At 34.9% G+C, this 15,650-nt stretch overlaps 1 protein-coding gene across 4 annotated transcripts in view; it reads left to right on the forward strand.

The window, feature by feature from the left end:
* The window catches only part of ATRNL1 (attractin like 1), a 430,566-nt gene that overhangs the window by 55,876 nt on the left and 359,040 nt on the right, over positions 1 to 15,650 (forward strand). For all 4 annotated transcript variants that reach the window (XM_021537269.4, XM_021537270.4, XM_021537271.4 and 1 more), the window contains exon 8: positions 10,556 to 10,811. In XM_021537269.4, coding sequence (XP_021392944.1) covers positions 10,556 to 10,811 — 256 coding nt within the window. The remainder of the gene's footprint in view (positions 1 to 10,555; positions 10,812 to 15,650) is intronic.

Here is a 15,650-nt window from a genome sequence, read left to right on the forward strand (position 1 = left end):
TCCAGGGGCTGAACCCCACAGGCAGAGCCAATTGCTGGTGGCAGGGTCCTTTGGCACTGCCACACCTGGGCCAGGATGGCCCAGGCGTGGGGACTGCCCAGGGAATCCAGGCACACAAGGAGGCAGGACTGGAGAGAAGGCTCCAGCTTATGCCTGAGGGGGCTATTGGGGGTGACAGAGAAACACAGAATTGTTAACCATGACAGAGAAATACAGAATTGCTGTCACAAATTTTCCTTTGTTTGCATAAGGCATTGCCAGCAGGGCAGGACAAACCAGGATGGTAACAAGTCAGACCAGAGCGTTCATCTCGCCTGGTAACACCTCTTGAATAATGGGTAACAGTGAATGCCTAGGGAAAAATATAAGACAAAATGACAGGAACTTACAGAAGCTTCCTCAGACTACTGTCCTACTTTGCAGCTGGGATTTCCTAAAATAGGTAGTATTTTTGTGGAAAAATTATGAATCCCTGTTATTTAATATTTTTTTTCAGTTTTTGGACCATGTATTTATTTTAAAACATACCTCACGCTGTGCCTAAGAATTCCAGAATATTTTTTTAAGAAATAAAACCTTTTCAGAAATGGTACTAGCTGGTTTAATTTTGATAATCCCTACTTCTTATTCTCCATTTATTTCCTCATACTACTCACGATTTTCTGTAAGGCCATCATACCCTCCACCATTTCTTTTTCGTCCTGAAAATTCCTTGTGTTTTTAATAATCTATAAGGAAGGTATTTCATACCTTGGTTAATATTGTACCATTGCCTTTTCCTCTTCTAATTCTGTTCTATCCCTTTTGAAAAAGGAGGAATCACAGTCTTTAGTGTGTTCCTGCCTCAGAGATTGATGTCATAGGGAATTCAGGGTCTAATTTTTTTCCTATTAATTCTTTAGAGTACTTTAGCATTTTGAAAATCTGCTGTTGGCTTTGAACTGGATTTTTATAGAACTGTCAGTTACACCCTCAGGATCACATTCTAGGCAATTCAGAACCCATTCCCATATGTTTAGACTTGAAATTGTTTTTTCACATAGGCATCTTTTCATCCTTATGCACGTGAAGATTTATTTACTCTTTAATTTTTTCTTGTATTGCACAAGCAGTATTAGGAGATTCTTCTGCAATTATTTGCCTTTGACCATTGTCTCAGCTATTTTAAATAACATAGTAGACCCAAAAATTATTGCTGTTTTTCCACTCATTCTCATGCCAGCTTATTTTTTAAGCATATTGAACAAGCAAATCCCAACTGTACAGGTCTGTGGAACACTATTAATGATCTTTATTTGTTTAAGAAGAGACTATTTTTTTCCCCAAACTTTACTTTATCAACTTAATTAGCCTTGTGTTTGCTTTCCTTGTTCCAGAACATCATAGTTCCTATAGGGCATGAGGAATATTATAAAGCATCTTTATGAAATTTCAGATACATGTATGATCTGGACCTTTTATTTCTTTAGAAAAAGCCAGGGCTTTATTTGTGAGATATAACTTCCATTTTCAAATATTCATAGAATTTTTTCCTCATCTGTTTTTCTGTTTCACTCACCAAATTCTGTCCTTTCTGCCTCTCCCTTATCAGTCTTTTGGTATAGATCCATTTTTGAACAGGAATTTACATACTGCAGACAGGGGTTAGCTCTTTAATTTCTTCAGAACTGATTTCAGGGACTTTCTCTGCCAGTTTATTTTTAAATTTTTTTTCTCTACATTAACTTTTCTGTTTTCTCCATAGTTTTTGCTATAGAAATAGCTGTAAAGTCTACCATGAAGAACTTATTTGGGACACTTAACCTCATTTTATTGCTATGGCTTTCACTTCTCAGAATACTCCCTCAGTCTGTTGGCACCACAAAATATCTAGTTAGGTGTGTTGCTAATGCTTTTGAAAAGTGATATCTTAATATTTAATATATAAATTCTGCAGGCATCTCATTAAGGTGTTTCATACTTGCCTTGGTGAGTCTCTGTTTTAATCTGATGGAGTTTCTGAACTTTGTTTTGAGCTCTACTTTTTCTTCTATGTTTCCATTATCCTTCTGTTAAGTAAAACTTTATTTATTTTGTTATTTGTAATGGAAAGTTTTTCTTTCTTGTCAAATAGGATGCGTTCTTGTAATCTGAGCAAACAATTCTTAGAATGTCTTAGAATTATTTTTTTCACATTTTTCATATTTTTCTTTTAAAGCTTTTACCCTTTTAGTTGTACATTTTAGTTTCTTTTTATGTTTAGCCTTCTTTTATATAGTGAGTGCTTCCTCCAGGTTAAGAGGAATTCAGGGCATGGGCTAATATTTTGTTTTGTCTTGTTTTCCTGGCATCTGATCTTACAGAGATATTGAATCTGTGTAGTAATATAAACTAGAATTTGTGCATGCCCTAACACTGACTCCAAGCTTGCTTTTCTTCCTGTCACTTCCCTGATTCATTACTAATGTATTATCTGTTCTTTGAAAGGTCAAATCTTTTTGACCAGTGACTTTGATTATTACAGTTCCTGTAGAATGTGGACTTTTTAGTCAAGAAACATTTGCGTAATGTATCATTTAGCAGTTCAGAATAAAGACTTAAAATATAATTTAACCTTTTTATTTGACAGTGCTAATATTTTCTTGAGACATTCCAAACTAAAGGGTAACTGTTTTAGAAGCCCTTTCACCAGCAAATATTAAATGTGATTTGTGTTAATTCAGACATCTCTTTGGATTTCAGTGAAGGAGTGCAACTCATGTTAATAATGAAAGCTGCAAACAAAGGTATAATGTAGAAGCTGTGGTTGTTGTTGAAGACATGTTAATTAGCAATTAGGATTCACTAATAATGAACCTATGTGAAATATTAACTACTGTGCTGCTTGTACTGGTGATTGTCAAATGTCAGAAGTTACATGGGCCGGAAGAAACTGCTCATGCAAGTCAAAGAAATTTCAAGGGGAAAACGTACTCCCTTCTGGAGTGACTTCTTACATTAACTTGTTAGGATAAAGTTCTTATATTTTTCCTTTTAGATCTTCAGTCTCTTGAAAAAGACAGAAAAAGTAATTTAGAGTGAAGAGCAGTAGTACATAATACCTAGAGATGGCAGCTTTGAGCTGTGTTTTCAGCTCTGTACCAGTAATTGTGTAATGTTTCCTTTATGGTTGATAGAAAAAAAATATCCACAGAGCAGAAATTACACTAAGTTTTTGACTTGAGCTTCTGAGATTTCAAAGCCTAGTGCTAGGCTGGAGTGAGAGCGCAGAGCCAGCATTGCCTGATTGTGGTGCAAGATAAATTGCAGCTGTGTGATTGACTTTGTGGAGAATGAAGTAACTTACTGTGCCCATTTTCCTCAGAAAGCTTCTTTGGTAAAATATGAAGTACTGTTCTTCTTTATTCTGAAGAAAAAAGATCTGAGGATTCCCATTGATATATGGTTATAAAAAAAATCCTCATAACTTTTTATGCATTTACAGAGGAGAGAGCATAAAAGAGCTCTTGCTTTTAGACCAGCTAAACTGTTAAATAGTTTTCAAGCTGATTACTGGAAAGGTGCTGTTAGCAAGTGGTTCTGCTGCATCTCATAAATTGTATGTAGTTTCTGGCATCTTGGTACTGAAAATATCAATGTGCTTTGAAATAATTTATATAAGAAATAGGCTTATAAAGAGACTGGAGGACATGACTTGTGAGGTTTTTAGAGTAGGTACATATAGCTTTGATAAACATGTCTATATAGGGAGTTAGAGTAAATTCCAAAACACTAGATCCCTGAAATTAAGGCAAAAGGGAGTTGCCTGCAAGGTGTATATGTGATCACCTCTGGGACTTTACTCAGTTTTTGGTAGTATCACCAAAATTGGCTACATTTTGCCTCATAATTGAGCTCTTGATGCTGGTCCCAGGACAGTGGGAGGATGGCTGGGCTTGGAGGCTTGTTTTCTTTGAGACTGGCAGTAGAGATGAGCTAGGCAAGCTGATGTAGTAGTAACCATAAAGTACACAGACCATTTTATATATAGTCAAATTTAATTTAGTTCATTTGAGTTTTATGAATGTAACTTCCACTTTTAAAACTTTATTAAGAAAGGGTAATTGTTTTGATTATTTTTACAAATTAATTGGTGATGTGGAGTCTGTATATATCCTCTGCTTTTTTATTAGTCTTATCAAAAGCTAGTGTTAACAGAGCAAAAAAGAGTAAAAACTTTTCCTACTTTATTATGAACTAGATAAAATCTTTCATCAGTTGGTTTATTGTTATTCTTCTAATGCCTATTTTTGCTGGCTATTGTAACATGATTTGAATAACACTGGACCTAAAAATGTATTTTCCAACAAGTATTTTCTAACTATTCTATTAAATAGCTATAGGTAGGTTGTACTAGCAATTTCTGTAGTTTTATTGTTCTGTGACTTTAAATTACATCTTATGCACACCTTGTTCTCTTATTCTGATTTGCAGATCTCAGAAGTGTGAGAAGTAGATGAGATGAGCTGCCCTACACTTTTTGCATGTAGTCTTGAGAAAAGCCTCTTTAGAGTTCCCTTCTATGAAGTGGCCCTAATTTGTCAAGAGAATGGTTCTTTGTGTAGAAGTGTCATATTTTTGATTCCTCGTTTCAGTGTTATATTCCAGTTGGTTTGGAAGTGAAATTCAAGTAAGGCCACCTTAATTAATAGCTTTTAAATCCAACAACCAGTGGAAAACTGCAAATAGCAAAGAAATAAATTGATAGCACTCTTGACCTCCAGACATATAATGGGGTGCAATATTGTCTTGACCTTGAATTTGTCCTGTTGGGAACATAAGTTAAAATATTCCTCTCCAGTATTTTATTGATTCTTATTCAGAGAGGATATAGTACCACAACAAACTAAGAATTACTAAATCGGCTTCAGGAGGAAGAGTTAAGTGAAGTCTGTCAGACATGGTCTAATGGGAGGATTACTGGATCAAATAGAAGTATAACTAATTATTAATTTTGATATAACATATAAAATATTCTTGATAATGTTAACCATATTAAAGGAGATAACAGTTTGTGGAAAGGAAGAGGAGATATTAGACAGCCCTAAGACAGTCCAGACAGTCCAAACCTAAACATGTTGAATGCAAAAAAAAGGCTTGTGGAGATGAGTTATTGCCAGATAGCATTTTGTGAGACTTGAATTTCACTTGGGGAAAAAAAAAAAAAAAAAAAAAAGGAGAATTTCTTTAATGATGTACCAATTTGACTAAACTTTTAGAAATTTCAGATAGAAGTACAGAGAACAAAAATCCTAATAAATGTTAGAGTTCTGTTAGTTTACATAAAGTTAATTTCAATGTCAAGCCATGCATACAGTCTAGGGGAGAAAAAAGATTGATCTGGTTTCTAGAAAATAGCGGATGACTGTTCATGTAGTTTGTGAGTAGCATTTCTTTGGCCAATTCTTCAGGAACAGTTTAGATTTATATAAGAATTAAGGCAGGAAACTCATTTCTGAGAGTGAAACTTTTCCATGTAGCCATGCTATAGTTCAGAAATACAAAATTAAAATTATGTGGTTATTTTAATGTGATTAACTTCCTTCCAATTCATTAGAATTGGATTATAAATTACCCCTGTGTTGCATGTGTTTTTTTTTTTCCCCCACCTTTTTTACTGGTATCTACCAGATAAGATTCTTTTGGAATGCAGGCAGGATTTGCATAAGAGTGTGTCATTCCAAGGTACAGCCTGAACAGTTAAGCATTGTTCCTTTGGGAAAAAGAAAAATTGTGAAGTCTTAGGAAAAAAAAAAAGATAAGTTTTAGAAGTCTTGAATTACTGCATTTATATGAAATATAAAATCAATATTAACACTGAGATAAGGTATAGGGAAGAGAACATGTCCAAGGTCAATCGAACAAATGATTTTTGGCTGTTTGTTCAGGATTCAGTGTGAAGTGTGTGCAAATGTTACTCTGCTCCGGTCTACAGAGTTGGTGATTGGGACTTAAGGTCTTCTGGTGATCTTTTAAAATATCCTTCCTTATTAGTTTAATTTTTCCTCACTCTAGAATGCTCCTCTGTCAAGGATCTTCCAGTCTTGACCATTCTCAATGAGAAATGTTTATTCTTATACTGAAATTGAATTTATTGTAATCCAAATTGTGCACATTGTGTCTGGTTTATTTGCTGGATTACCTTGGGAAGAATATGGCTACCTCTTTTTTAACCTCCCTTACCAGGCATTTGATTTTCTTTGAATTACTTGGTTATTCAACAAACATGGTCTCCAAATATGATGATGGTATCAATAAGATAAAGAAATAAAGAGGACTTTAATGTCTGTAAGTTGTATTGATTCTTCCAACCTTCAAAATCTGACAGTTTACTTCTTCTCCTATATTTGAGTTATTCTCTTGGTCCAGTCAAAAAATGTGCATGTCATTCATTACTTTGTAAGAGCAATTCTAGATCAAATGAATGTTTTCTTCTCTTGAGAAATGTGATTTAACTATTTTCTTCAAATCCTGGTTTGATCTTATCATTCCTTCCTTGTACTGTCTTCTCTGTCTAATATGCACACTGAACTATTTAACAGATCATATGCCTTTTAAATATTTTTTTATCATTATGGTCCATCAAAATTTTCCACTGAAGTAGTTTGTTCAGGAAAAAATGTGATTTGAGAAAATGGAAACACTTATTGGAAAGTTTTGGTTCCACTGAAGCAAACAGAAGCTGCACTGGCTGTTTTGTTGGCTTGGACCTGAACACCTGCCAAGAAACCAGCTGATGGGATCTGTAGGTGGAATGTCATGATTGAGTGAGCTGTCGACCTGCTCTGTTCACAGGAAGAAATTTCTCTTTTTTCTGTAATTCACTACTGAGCAGGAGCTCTGAAGTTCAATAAACAATGTATTTTTCTGTACTTCAATTTGCATAAAGTAATAGTTATGTGAAATTTTGGTTTAAAAACCACAAGGTCTTTCAAGGTTCTTGTAACTTAGGTATGATAAAATATACCTAATATGGCCAAGGTTAGTTTATTGAGTAAATGCTCAACTTTTCTATCTCATACTGTAATTGAAAGTGTTTGCTTTGATACCTGGTATCAGAATTTTAAAATATGAATGTGTTGGAGGCCTTGTATCATCTTGGTGCTTATCTACCTGTTTTGTTATCTCTTCAGTGGAAAAATCTGCTTCTTGTCCTTTTTGATCTTCTAGACTGAGGACACCTTTTTAAGATCCTTAATTTGGGCCAGATTCTTCACACTTTTTTGCACTAATTTCACAAAGACTTTCAATTTTATATTTTTGTTGCCTTTTAAAAAATATTGAATAAAAAAAATTTTACTTTGCAGTCCTGCTTGCTTTGCTATCTTATAAACAAATGTCTGCTATGCTTAATTCAGGTAAAGGTCAGCAGTGTTTGTGTGAGCATACTTAAAAGTCTGTATCTTATGTGTTGTGTCTTCCAGAAAGCCTCACCTTTAGCATATACTGTGATTTATATTTAGTATATAAATAGGTTATAAAGGTAGTATAAAATTTATAAAGGAGTTCCTTCTTTCCTGTCACATTTTTATGCTGCATGGGACCATTTGCACTTGTATAACTCCTACAATCCATTCCTGTTAAGGCTTTCCAAAGAAATGTCTATCTTCATGTGCTTAGGAGGTTGGTTTTTGCTCTGTATAAGTATGCATGTAACATTTTTTAATTTCAGTTCTGTATTTCTTCCACTGATTTTGGCCTCTCAGCTTGTTTTTCTCTGTGTTCAGCTGATCATCACTTACTTCTAAAGCATTTTTCACCAGTGCTAGGAGATTCTTAATCTCAGAAATAGCCCTTAGCAAAGCTTAGTTAAATCTGGTTTTGGAACTGATAAAGCAGTTGTCATGACCTTCTTGTCTTTTTCTCTGTGAATATTCCTGTATACAGGATCTGCTGTGTCACCTAAAAGATTGCTCCTCACAGAAGTGTTCTTTTATCTGAACTTTGAATCATTTAAGCAGAACTGTGAGGAGGACTTTGCTATTGTCAGCTGTCCGAGAAATAATTTCAAAGTTCATGCAGCTCTTTAGGTCACCTTTTTTTTTTTTTTTTTTTTTTTTTAAGTGTCTTTCCTCAGTGTCAGAAATATTTTTTTTCAAATACTCTTGTACAGCCCCTGCAGTTCCCTAATTAGCTTTCTGTTTATGCTATAATCAGTTATCAGCATTTGAAAATAAGTAGTTCACAATTTGAGTGATGCTGATTTGACTTTGGAGATCTATGTTGTATTGTAAGGAATGAGCCATATAGGATCCTTTCAAGAAGAATATTTGTTCAAACCATTCCTTTGGATCAGTGCACATCCTTCTTCAGTTTTTGTGGGTCTTTACCAAGCTCTTTGAAATGTTTTATTTCCTAGGAAAAGAATGGGTTCAGATACATATCTCTCTAATCCTACTACAAATTCCTTCTGTGAACAGCTTTTGTTCAAACACCATCAGTGACACAGAATATCCCTGCACTGGAAAGATTTAAATTCCAAATCGAGAAATGTTCACCTCCCTCAAATGAAAAAAAAAAAAAAAAAGAAAAGTTGAAAATTTTGCAGAAATTTCAAGCGTACTGTGTAAGTGCATCAGACAGTTTGGTCAGGCATTTGCTGGCTAATCTCTCTGGGTATTGAGGAGTCTTACTGTTCTGGACTCTGTTCCTCACCATCAACTACATGTGTATGGGGCAGCATTATAACCCTCTAAAGCACTTGTTCTAAAGCACTTGTTCTGCTGGACTGAAAAGACTTGTTATTTTACTGATCACCTATATTTGCCACACCATTCATAAAGGGTCAAGAGCTCATCTTTCTTGATATGTATGATGATAATAACCCAAAGTTTACATATCTATGTTTACAAATCCATCAACTCCTTTTACAATGTCTGAAATTTGTGCATGATTGATGCAGACACTTCTTTGGTAGTTTCGTTATCTTCCAGCCTCTTTTTCTGAGTATTTCATGCCAAGTCAAACTTTGCCAAATATGCTAAACCTGCAGCTTCTTTTTTTTCCCCCTTCTGATTTAAACCTGACAAGTCTGTGTTCAGGGTGAGCCCTAAATATTACATTGCAGAATGCAGAAGACAACTGCCAACTGTGCAGCAAGCAAATGGGATACAGAGTGTGTAGGGTGGTTATGTCCTAGCAAAGACTGAGTATCAATTTCAGAACCAAAGGAAGTTTTTTCTACCCAGTATAACCTGTCCTTGAGCAAGTCTGTGAAGCCAACAATCTGGAATTTGTTCTGTGACTTTGCATACCTTGTCTTATAAATCCAGACAAAGTGAAATTCAGTAGGATTTGCTTTCAGACAATATTTAAGTAAATCACTCATTGCTTACTAGAACAGATGGCCCTGCTGTTTAAGGTGTGTGTTTCATGATGGCTGGAATCTCTGCTTTGCATTCATTAAAAAGAACTCAAAGTACTCCCCTATGGGATTTGATTTTAGTAAATGTGGTCAGGAGGAGCCAGCCACATCCTGGGCTGCATCAAAAGCAGCATGAGCAGCAGGTTGAGGGAGCTGATTGTGCCCCTCTGCTCTGCTCTTGTGGAGCCTTGTGTCCAGCTCTGGGACACCCAGCCTAAGAAGCACTGTTGGAGCAAGTCCTGAGGAGGGGCCACCGAGGTGATCAGACAGGCTGGAGGAGTTGGGGTTGTTCAGCCTGGAGAAGAGAAGGCTCTGGTGACACCTTAAAGCACCTTAAAGGTGCAAGAGAGCTGGAGGGTGATGTTTTGCAAGGGCATAGAGAGAAGGGAGAAGATGGCTTCAAACTGTGTGAGGGCAGGTTTAGTTTAGGTTTTGGTTTGGTTTAGGTACTGGTAAGAAGTTCTTCAGTGTGAGGGTGGTGGGGTCCTGTTGTCCATAGAAGCTTTGGCTGCCCCATCCCTGGAAGTGTCCAAGATGAGGTTGGACAACCTGGGGTAGTGAAAGGTGCCTCTGGCCATAGTAGTGGGGGTGGGAGAAGATGATTTTAAGGCACCTTCCAACCCAGGTCATTCTGTGATTCCATGTAAGCATTTTCCATTTTCTTTGGGTTCTGGTGACTGAATTTTCTCAGAACTTAAGTTACTTTACTGGTAGGGGAGAATGTGCTCTCTTGTGCATGTGCTGAATGAAATCCCCATAGACTGAGTGTGTGGGAAATCACATCTTAATTCTGTGAACTGTTTCTTAAGAAAAAAATATAATATCCTTTCTGTTTAGCTTTTTTAAAAATAGTATACTGCAGTATGGATTAGAGGTGCCATGTAATTAAAGGTTTTCTGGTTGAAATAATCTCTTTGAGATTCATTTTAGTGTCATTTTCATGTGTAGGTTTATTTTTCAGAGAAATTGACTCCTTATCATTGTTGGTTTAGTTTAAGTGTCATTGTCTGGGATTAGTTTGATATTGAGCTGGTTAATGTAAGATTAAATGTGAAGATTTAAATCAGATTGCTTAGTTATGAAATACTGCTCAGCAGAGGTGTATGCAGTTCAGATGTTATCTTTATGTAATCCATTATTTGCTTTCTCCTCTCTCCCTTCCCATTTTTACAGGAAGACATCTACATGTATGGAGGCAAAATTGAAACGAGTTATGGCAATGTCACTGATGAACTGTGGGTTTTCAACATACCCAGTCAGACATGGAGTACCAGAGTTCCTGCAGTCCTTGTCCATGGACAGCAGTATGCTGTGGAAGGTCATTCAGCACACATAGTAGAGCTGGACAGTAGAGATGTGGTTATGATTGTAATTTTTGGATATTCTTCCATATATGGTTATACAAGCATTGTGCAAGAATACTACATCAGTAAGTCACTTTCAAATCATTTTGCTCACAAACTGATAAAAAAGTGTGGTTTTCTTAAGTGAAAAAAAGTGATTTTTCTTCTTTTCAGAAAGAATTTTTTTTTCCTTCAAGTTATATACATAAGATTTCTTGCCAAGTGCTTCATGTGTGTTTGGAGCACCATGACATTTTCCATTTTACAATGTGGTTGTGGTACCCTAAAGAGGATAAAAATTGAAACCAGAAATTCTTCACTGTTGTAATTGTGATGAAATGTAGTTTTTCAACACAGACTTGCTGTTTTACCACAAAGTAGAAGATCAAAACAAAAAAATTTAGTTATTTTAAAGGCTCTTAAATTCTGGTATATTATTTTTCTTCTGTTTTATTGTTTTTAAATTTAATAACTTAGTTCATCATTATATATAAGGTTCTCTCTGTTGCTGTTACAGGTAGTAATTGAAAATGAACTCTAATTTTCTCTAAATAAGCTACTGTGTCAGTCTGGTTTTCCTCTTGTGAACTGCAAGATGTTCCTGGGGTGATTTTAAATGCTAAAATTAAATAAACTAAGGGAAGTCTTTTTATCCTGCACAGAGTGCAGTTAAGATACCACTTCAGTGGAATAATACTGAAAATCAACACCTGATAAATTCTTGGGTATATTTATATGCCTACTAATTAAATTTATAGTCTTCTACATTTGTTTAATTACTTTTTTCTGTTGAGTTTACCTGAGTATCTTAGTTATTTATGCAATTACAGGAGGCATAATACAAAATTTCAGTGTAATACCTACATGCTAAGGGATGATAATTGGTTTTAATTGTCCGTTTAATTTTTTTTCACATATGCATATTTATAGAACCACTGTTTAAACAGATTTATAGGTTCAGGAAATCCCTTTGAAACTCAGATAGTCCTTATGCTCTCTGGCATTATCTCTGATGGCAGTGTCAAAATTATTTAACAGTGTTGAAAAAGGATAAAAGTGAATGGCAGCAAGAAGAAGAGCACTGTAATGTTCTTTATTCACACTGAAAAATTCCAATTTAACTGCACAAAAGCTACCCTAAAACTCTGGTCTTAGAATGATGTTTTACAACAGTATTTTAATATTTGTTGAGCATTAAAGGCCGGTTTTTAGAAAAACTGACTTTCAGAAAGTTGTTTTTTTTGACCTATCAGAGATGTTTTTCTTTTACTGTAAAGGAAGGAATATGTTGTTCTAGGTTTCTGCATGCTCATTCATGTAATGTTTATTGGAAAACTTTGAATTATTTGCTTCTTCTGTTAGAACTTTAAGTTATTTGCTTCTTCACATGCTGCTATTTTAATATGGAGTAGAAGTACCAATTTTATTCTTACCTATTATTGTTGTTAGTTTAATTAGGAAGAAGGGAACATGATTTGTATTGTAAAATTTTCTGCCTGGCTGATTTTATTGATGGCCTTATGGTTGAAATGGAAAGCTTGTTCCTATGTTTTTTTTTCTTTAATGTTACAGCTATGTTTGTGGAGGATTAATAAAACAATCTATTTAAGCATGTATAACACACAGAAACAAAGAAAAAACCTCAAACCTTCCCTACCATGGGGATAAGCTTGGAGTAAGAGAAAGCAGTTCTCTGTCAATTGTGTGTCAATTATTCTCAATTTTTAATGTCTCCTTTTTGAGAGTACATTTTTGTTGTATTCTAGTGAGAGATTTAGTTTATTAGAGAAAATGTGTTTCACTTGCATCAAACACAAAGGAAACTTGTAGCAGTGTGGGGTATTACTGTGGAAACCCATTGACTTCAGCTGTCTTCTCACCTGATGAAGGATTGATTGTTGGGGCTCACAGCACCTGGCAGAACACGGGGTACCTGAACCATTGCTGCCACAGAGAATTCTCATTTGTCATTTCACCTCACTGCATCTCCTTCCTTTCCCTTCCCTTGAAGTGAAATTAATTTTGTGGTAAATTTTCCTGAGTTCTGTGTTGGCCGTAGCATTTATCTACAGTTTTGCAGCTGTAGGAACACATTTTTAACCATAAAATTCCAACTGGTGGTTGAATTAAGAATTACTGTTTTTTTGGGAGGACTTTAGCAGTACAGGATCCAAAATTAAACGACATAGGAAGTGAGAAGCATTGCTGTGAACTCATCTGAACAGGAAAGGAAATTTCATAAAAATAAGGGTTTCTTATTTCTATTTCTATAACATCAGAACGTGTTTTTTTCTTTCTCTGCTTGCTTTAAAAGCATACTGCTTTAACATTTCAAATTGTGCTGTTATGGTTTCTACATGTTATCAAGTAATGGTTGTTAGTCCTAATGAAGGCTATTTTTTCAAGCATTTGCCACATGCCTACTGAAAGAAAGAGACAAAGAAGCAATTTGTCATTTGGTTCATATGTACTGAAACCTCTAGGATCCAGTACTTTGATGAACTTGGTATGTGGAATTCTGGTGCTAAAGCCTTCTTTAGTTGCTGTGACCATGATTTCCATGAGGTCCATGTTAACACCTGAAGAGGTTTTAAATAATTTTGGAAATTGCTAGCTTTTCATGTAGGTATGTAGTTCTTGTTGATAAAACGTGCCAATCAAAGGTGTACCCAATCTCAAAATGTCTCTGGCATTGTCAGATTAGGGGAGAAAGTAATTTCTATCAGAGTAAAATAAATTCTGGAATAATTGGACAGGGTTTGCAGGCAGATTTTCACCATGCAAAGTCACATGAATTTATTTTCACTCCAAAGGTATGGTGGTTGCTGCAGGAAGAAAAGAGCTTCCTGTTGTCCTTTCTTGCTGCACCCAGACTTATGACTTCTGAGGAGCCAGTAAATCCTGATGTGGGAATTATGTGAATGATTTTACTAACTTGAACCATAAAGCTTTTCTGGGTTACTCCCCAGGGAAATTTATTTCCCTTTAGGTTAGCAATAGCTCATAAACCTTTAAGAATCTCAATGAGAGTCTCAAGGTGAATATAATAATGTTGTTTTGTTTTAGCTGAGGTTTATAAAGGCTCCTTATATATTAAGAAACTTCTGAATAAGTCTTCTGTGATTTTATTTCTTCTGCAAGACAGGTTTCTTTGGATTAACATAATATCACAGTATTTTAGCCTGATTTTTTTATGGCTTTAGAAGTAGGTTATGGATTGCTTTTGATTAAAAGTATTTCTTTGAAACAATATAAAAAGAAGCGGCCCCATGACGTAACATGCCTCCTCTTTTTTGTTAAAGTTAGCATAAGCTTCCTGGTTGTTTGTAAAATTTTCAAGTTTGTCACTGTGATAAAATGAATGTGGCACACCAAGGTGCTTCTTGGACATTTTGTTCTTTTTACCTTCTTTCTACCTATCTATCTGAAGGTTGTGTTATGATAAGGACAGATAAGACCAATGTATCTTCCTTATTTTCACATTGCGTACTAGACTTGAAATTTAAATCTGGAAAAATAATTTTTAAAAATCTCCTATTTCCTTATTTCTGGCTTGTTTGTTCATGAAACTCTCTCTGCATTTGACTTTTTAAGCTGTTGAGAATGCAATTTCAATTACTAGTTTGGTCAATTAAGTACTTCTTATTCTTCTATATATTTCTATATTCTTATAATGATAGAAAGTGGGCGATCTCTGAATATGAGAAGGGTTATGTAAACATCTTCAATAAAAATTGATTTTGTGTTGAAAAAAGGTAGGTGAAGATTCATATCAATAAACTGCTTCAAAAAGTCAGATCATATGCATAGTAATATCTTTAAATATAGACAGGATTGTACTTTTGTATGAATGATGCAATACTCAAGATGCTGAAGTGTGAATGATATCAAAACTGTACATGCACATTTCAGTATTTGAAATTCAGGCAACTCAGAGCTAAATTTTAGAATGGGAAGTAGAAGGAGCAACATTACACTGCTTTTGGCTTTTATTTCAGAAAGATGTTGCTGGACGTCTTTCCTTGAATTTTTGTATCTATTCATAGCACTTTTTTTCAATTCAAGAAGGAACAGATTTTCATATTTCTGCCCAAGTCCTGTAAAGTGATGCAATATACAATGTTACTGTGACTGTTTCAAATGCTACACAGAATCATAGACACATTTAGGTTGAAAAAGACCTCAGAATCACCAAATATAGCATTGCTACATAAACCATAATGCTCCATAAATGCTACATGAACCAGTCAGAAATGCAAAATATTCTATTATGCATCTTATAACAGCATTGTGCCAATTTATGTGGAGAAATAGTTATTTTTCTCTGAAAAGCATATATGCCAGTCTCTGTGACTGATCATTAAATAAATAAATGAAGATATTGCTGGTAATGCAAAGGTATATCTGCAGGTTGACTCCTCACCAGCTCTCTTACAGAAATTGTATCATGTAAATCTATTTGTTATCAAAGTAATATGTATGTAATGTACAGTATTATCAGTACAAATTTTATATTTGTGTTCAGAATTGCACTTCTTCTTAGCTTGATAATATCCAACATGGGTATTGAAATAAAATACTGCTTACATTACAATGCACATAAATAATGTAAATACTGTGTCAGAAATAAATAGTATTTGTGTAATAAATTGTGTATTACACAAATACCAGCATTCATACACACAGAAATCATCACAATTCTTCCTTAGAATCTATACTTTATAATTTGCCATAAGCACTTGTTACTGAAGAAAATGTAACTTATGGAGGCAGTGCCTGGAAACTATTTAAGGAAAGTATGATAGCAGAAGTAATAACTGAAAATCATGAGCCTCTCCATGAGAATCTGGAGAAAAAAAGAGTTAATATAAACTACCTACATAATATCAGATAAAAATTAGAATGGGATTTAGCCTGACTTTCAG

The sequence above is a fragment of the Lonchura striata genome, chromosome 6 (genome assembly GCF_050655825.1).
Source record: "Lonchura striata isolate lonStrDom1 chromosome 6, ASM5065582v1, whole genome shotgun sequence".
Taxonomy (NCBI): domain Eukaryota; kingdom Metazoa; phylum Chordata; class Aves; order Passeriformes; family Estrildidae; genus Lonchura; species Lonchura striata.